Raw genomic sequence first — 5,973 nt, forward strand, 5'->3', positions numbered from 1 at the left:
ATATATATATATATATATATATATATATATATATATATACATACATATATTTTTCTCTTTCCTTTCATACATGGAATAATTAATAATGATTACTTAATGATGATGATGATGATGACGATGATGATGATAAATATGATGTGATGATGATGATGATGATGGTGAGGATGACGATGACAATGATGAATATGATGATGTTGATGATGATGATGATGACAATGCTGATGATGACGATGCTGATGATGACGATGCTGATGATGATGATGAATCCAGCAATAAGCATGATATGCTTCATATATGCCTCACTGGCTTTGGTAATATAATAATAATGATGATGTCGCCACAACTGCTGCCACTGCAGACTGCACAGACGTTGATGGTGGTGGTGGTGGTGAGGACAATGATGATGATAGTGAAGATGATGGCGTTGGCTATTATTATTATTATTATTATTATTATTATTATCATTATCATCATTACAATGAATGTGATAAAGAGGATTATGATGAGTGTGATGATGATAAGGGATGATATTATGATGATGACGATATGATGATTCTGATGATGATGAGAATGCTGTTGATGGTGGTGGTGGTGGTTGTGATGATGATGACAGTGATGATGGTAGTGGTGGGGATGGCTGTGATAGAAGAGGCGGTGGTTGTTATTGTCGTTGGAGATGACGATTTTGACGATGATGATGGCGATGGTGGTGATGACAATGACAACGACGACGACGACGACGATGATGATGATGACAATAATGCCACAGAAGACACTGATCATGATGATATCTTCTGCCGAGGTAGCAGGCACATTTCCATGGCGGCTGGAGCTAAAACATAAATAAACTGGAATCCTTCCAGCATCTTATCAACTTCTAGTTTAGATTCAATCTGAGGGTACCGTGGTACCAAATTTACTATGGCATCAAACCCTGAATCTGAAATGTTTGCTAATTATATTTTCTACAGGATTTCATGAGCCTCCATTGCAGAGAAAAAGGAAATATAACCTTGAAGAATGGCAATACGAATTTCGAAAATAAAACAACCAATTCGAGTTAGTAGGACAATTACGGTTGTAAGAACAGAAATATTGATTATGAACGACCATGGGGTTGTACGTAGAAAGTTACCCTCTGAGGCACAAGTCCGGGCAAGGTTGGTTTGTTTATGGAAGACCAGCAATCACCCATACATACCAGCCTCCCCTCTCCGCACCACTGATGTTATCCAAGGGAAAGGCAAAGGGGCCGATACAGGTTGGCACCAGTGACGTCGCAACTCATTTCTACAGGTGAGTGAATTGGAGCAACATGAAATAAAGTGTCTTGCTCAAGAACACAACATGCAGCCCAGTCTGGGATTTGAACTCACAACCTCACGATCGTAAGCTCGATGCTCTAACCATTGAGCCATGCACATGAACATACACACACAAATGCATACATGCACACACATATACATACACACACATGCACATATATACTCACACATGTACACACACACATGTACACACACACAGACACACACACATGCACACATACAAACACATACACTCACACATGCACATATACACACACATACACACACACACATACACACACACACACGCAAGCTTCTTTCAGTTTCCATCAATCAGATCCACTCAGACAGCTTTGGTCAGCTCATAGCTATCGTAGAAGACATTTGTCCAATGTTCCAGACGTTGGGATTGAACTGAAACCGTCTGGTTGCAAAGCAAACCTCTTACCCACATAGCTATGTCTCCATGCACACACAGACACACACACACATACACTCACACACCTTATCGGAATGAGAAAAACAAGAGGAAAAGAAATTTGCTATTTGCAGCATACCTTAGATGATGTGAGGTAAGTAATTATGTTACCATTTTGCTGAGGCTATGTGTTTGTGTGTGTGTGTGTGTGTGTGTGTGTGTGTGTGTATGTATGTGTGTGCATCCACATACATACACACACACATATACACACACTCAGACTCATGTACACACACCACATATACATGTTCATATACATATATGTGTTTGCCTGTGTATGTGTATATTTCTCTATACGCATCTATTCACACACACACACACACACACACACACACATATATATATATACGCACATAAATATATACACATGCATATACACATACGTACATATAACTATATACATATATAAATATGCTTATATATATATGTATGTCATAGTGCCTGCGTATATGTGTATGCATAAGTGCAAATGCACAAAACTTGGGTCACTCTGTTACTTCTGTTAAATATTAATAAAAATATACATATACTCATATTTTGAGTTCTATTTTTCCTGTCTGAATCAACATACCTGTATATATATATATATATATATATTTATATATATATATATATATATATATATATATATATATATATATATATATGCACACACACAGACACACACATATATATATATACATACACACATACACATACCATACACACACCACACACACATACACATGGTCTGATCAATAAGTATCTGGACTGTTGCCATAGTAATGAAGCTGAAGCATGCAGAATGAAGCCGCTTGGAACAGATTGACCATGAGCTCTGCTGTGCATGCACACTAAGTTTTAACATTCTAGCTTACTTCCACTGTTTACAGCAGTGCTTGGAAGGAAGGTGTGTAGTGTGTGATCATTGCATTGACCATGACAGAGAAAGTTGTCATGGCGATACCTGCTCAGAGGACATATGGACACGTGGTGCATGTGGAAATGAGGTACATATGGATGTGTGGTACATATGGAAATGAGGTACATATAGACAAGTGGTACATATGGACATGTAGTACATATGGAGATGTGGTACATATGGAGATAAGGTACATATGGACATGTGGTACATATGGGCAAATGGTACATATGGAAATGAGGTACTTATGGACAATAAGTACATATGGGCATGAGGTACATAAGGACATATGGTACACAATGACATGCAGTTCATGTGGACATGTGGTACAGAGAGACATGAAGTAACTATGAACATGAGGCAGATATGGACATTAGATACATATCAACTTGTGGTACATAAATATATGTGGTACGGAAGGAAGATAAAAGCTGGGTAAAAAATAAGAACAGCATGATCCAGGTGAAAGGAACCTGCAAAAGAAAGCTAGGGTCGAAATGGTGAAACTCAACCTCAGAAGGTCGGTCCCCATGGTAAAGGATCACATCAAGTAGCAATACTCCATGGTAGAGAAGACCTGTCTTACCCAAGCAAGCCTTGGGAAAAAAAAATAAATGAACAAACGATGGGAAAGGTTAACTTGTAAAAGATAACTTACCAAGGAAGTCATCAGCAGAGAAATGATCAGCATCCCATACTTGCAGGTTTAAACGAGCAGGAATTTTGGTCTCTGTTTCGTCCCAGGAAAACAGGGTTTCCTTCCGTGAGATAACGATTTTCTCCTCAGCTAAGAGGTAATCAAAAGGGAATATGAATCTCCAATTGAAATTTCCCTCTCCTGTCAGAGACCTGTGAAGAAATAAAAGAAAGGACATAAGAAAAAAAAAAAAAACTAATGATATCAAGCGCCCCCTACTGTAGACATATGCTACCAACTCCATTGTATAATCAGGTAAAAAATTGATTCAATATTAATGAAAGCATTAATAAATAAAAGCAAAATGAAGTTTTTTTCTTTACATACATATACATGAAAAGGGTTAAAGTTTTATCCGATGACGGTGGATTATACATTATGATATAATCTTTTACAACTACATTAAATAGAATTCCACTGAAACAGCTGTCAAGATTTTAAACACCATTTGTGTTTGCCATTTTATGGTCATGTCGCACCAAGGATCCACTGGTAAGACAGACTGATGGCTACAAATTGGTTTTGGTACTTGCGTATCTATGGTATCCTACTAGCACTTGAAGTCTGCCATGTTTTATTTCACTGTGAGTTCTATGTGTTTGTACCTAGCCATTTTCTGGCATCTTACATGTTGATGTGCCTTGAGTGGCTGTGGGGTAAGTTAGCTTGCTGGAGACTTTTTCAACTGTAAGTATGGAAAACAATGAAATTTTGGAAAAATGAAAAGAAAAGTTGTTTTAAAAGAATATTTGCATAGTATTCAAATACAAGCGGCATCTTCCTTGTTTCTGCTTGTCTCTGTCTCTCTTGTTTACTCGACCTCAAACTCATGAGAGTAAACAAGAGAGACAAAAACAAGCAGTAACAAGGAAAATTCCCCTTGTATTTGAATACTATGCAAATATTCTTTTTAAAAACTTTTCATGTAGTTTTTCCAAAATTTAATTGTTTTCCATACTTACATTTGAAAAAGTCTCAATGACCAAAACCGGTACTGAAATGTTTTTTATAAAATTATTTTAGCATTTTCTACCTTGACTTTTTTTCCATATATATATATATCAACTCATGTGTTCCTTTTCGACCTTTATATATTTATATACACAAATGAAGAGGGGTAATTTGAATTACTATCCCATGCTACAACCCAAAATCTAACATCAGGAAAATATTCATCAACAGTTTAGCTTCTAAACACCCACAATTACATAACAGTCCCCTAAAATGCATACTGAATTAAACTAAAGTTTCCCCTGAGACTTTTGAATAATGCCTCAGGGCTTTGCTTTCTGGCATCCCTGTTCAGCCATCTGAAAAATAATGCCTGCAACCGGAACTAACAGTTTCTGCTAATCTGAGATGCTATTTATTCATAAAAACTTACCAAAATGGACATATACAGATGATGCAAAAAACATATTATACTCTCCAGCATACAAATCGAATTTTTCAGACCGAAATTTGCAGCCAAAATGGCCAAATTGACTTATACACCAAGATAACTTTGGAGGACCAAAAATTCCATGTGAAATGCAACAGGATTTGGGAAGATAGTGGTGGTGTCTGAGTATTTACAATATGTGTTTACCCTATAGGTGCAGGAGTGGCTGTGTGGTAAGTAGCTTGCTTACCAACCACATGGTCCCGGGTTCAGTCCCACTGCGTGGCACATTGGGCAAGTGTCTTCTACTATAGCTTCAGACCAATCAAAGCCTTGTGAATGGATTTGGTAGATGGAAACTGAAAGAAGCTCGTCGTATACGTATATATATATATATATATATATGTGTGTGTATGTGTTTGTGTGTCTGTTTGTCAATCACCACCTTCTTCCAGCAGGATAAGTGACTTTATGAGAGGATTTTTTGTTGGATTGTTACATTATATTAAGAAGACTGGAACATTTACATATAAACGTATACACACCTACACACACACATGAATACAAACAGACATGCACATTCTATCTCACTCATACACATACACACTCACACATGCATGTACATACACACATACATACACTAATCACACTCACACACACACACATGCACAAATTCATGCACACACTCATGCATACACAAACTCACACACAGGCACAAACTTTCACACATGCACACACACACACACACTCATACACATTCGCATACAAACTTACATAAACTCGCATGCATACATGCACACACACACATGCATGCCCACACTTTCATACACACACACAAACTCACACACACACACATGTGCACACACACACGCATGCACACACTTTCACACACACACTCATACACATTCACATACATGCATACACAAACTCACACGCGCACACACACATGCACACACTTTCACACACACACACACACACACACACACACACATTCACTTTCACACATACACACTCACTCATACGCATTCACATACACACATACACACACACAGTCATACACATTCGCATACACGTGAACACACACACATGTATGCACCCACTTTCACACACAAAAATGAAGCAAAACCTGCATGATGGCAGAACAGAATTTGGAAGCAGAATGCAGAATTCCTTAAAAGAGAATTTTTAAGAAATGCATTTCTTTCGGGGATG

At 37.6% G+C, this 5,973-nt stretch overlaps 1 protein-coding gene across 4 annotated transcripts in view; it reads right to left on the minus strand.

Annotated features, from left to right (window-relative positions):
- LOC106870412 (otoferlin) overlaps nt 1–5,973 on the minus strand; it is a 360,495-nt gene that overhangs the window by 76,139 nt on the left and 278,383 nt on the right. For all 4 annotated transcript variants that reach the window (XM_014916475.2, XM_014916474.2, XM_014916476.2 and 1 more), the window contains one exon: nt 3,342–3,532. In XM_014916475.2, the coding sequence (XP_014771961.1) occupies nt 3,342–3,532 (191 nt within the window). The remainder of the gene's footprint in view (nt 1–3,341; nt 3,533–5,973) is intronic.

Source organism: Octopus bimaculoides, chromosome 23, assembly GCF_001194135.2.
Source record: "Octopus bimaculoides isolate UCB-OBI-ISO-001 chromosome 23, ASM119413v2, whole genome shotgun sequence".
NCBI classification, from domain to species: Eukaryota; Metazoa; Mollusca; class Cephalopoda; order Octopoda; family Octopodidae; genus Octopus; species Octopus bimaculoides.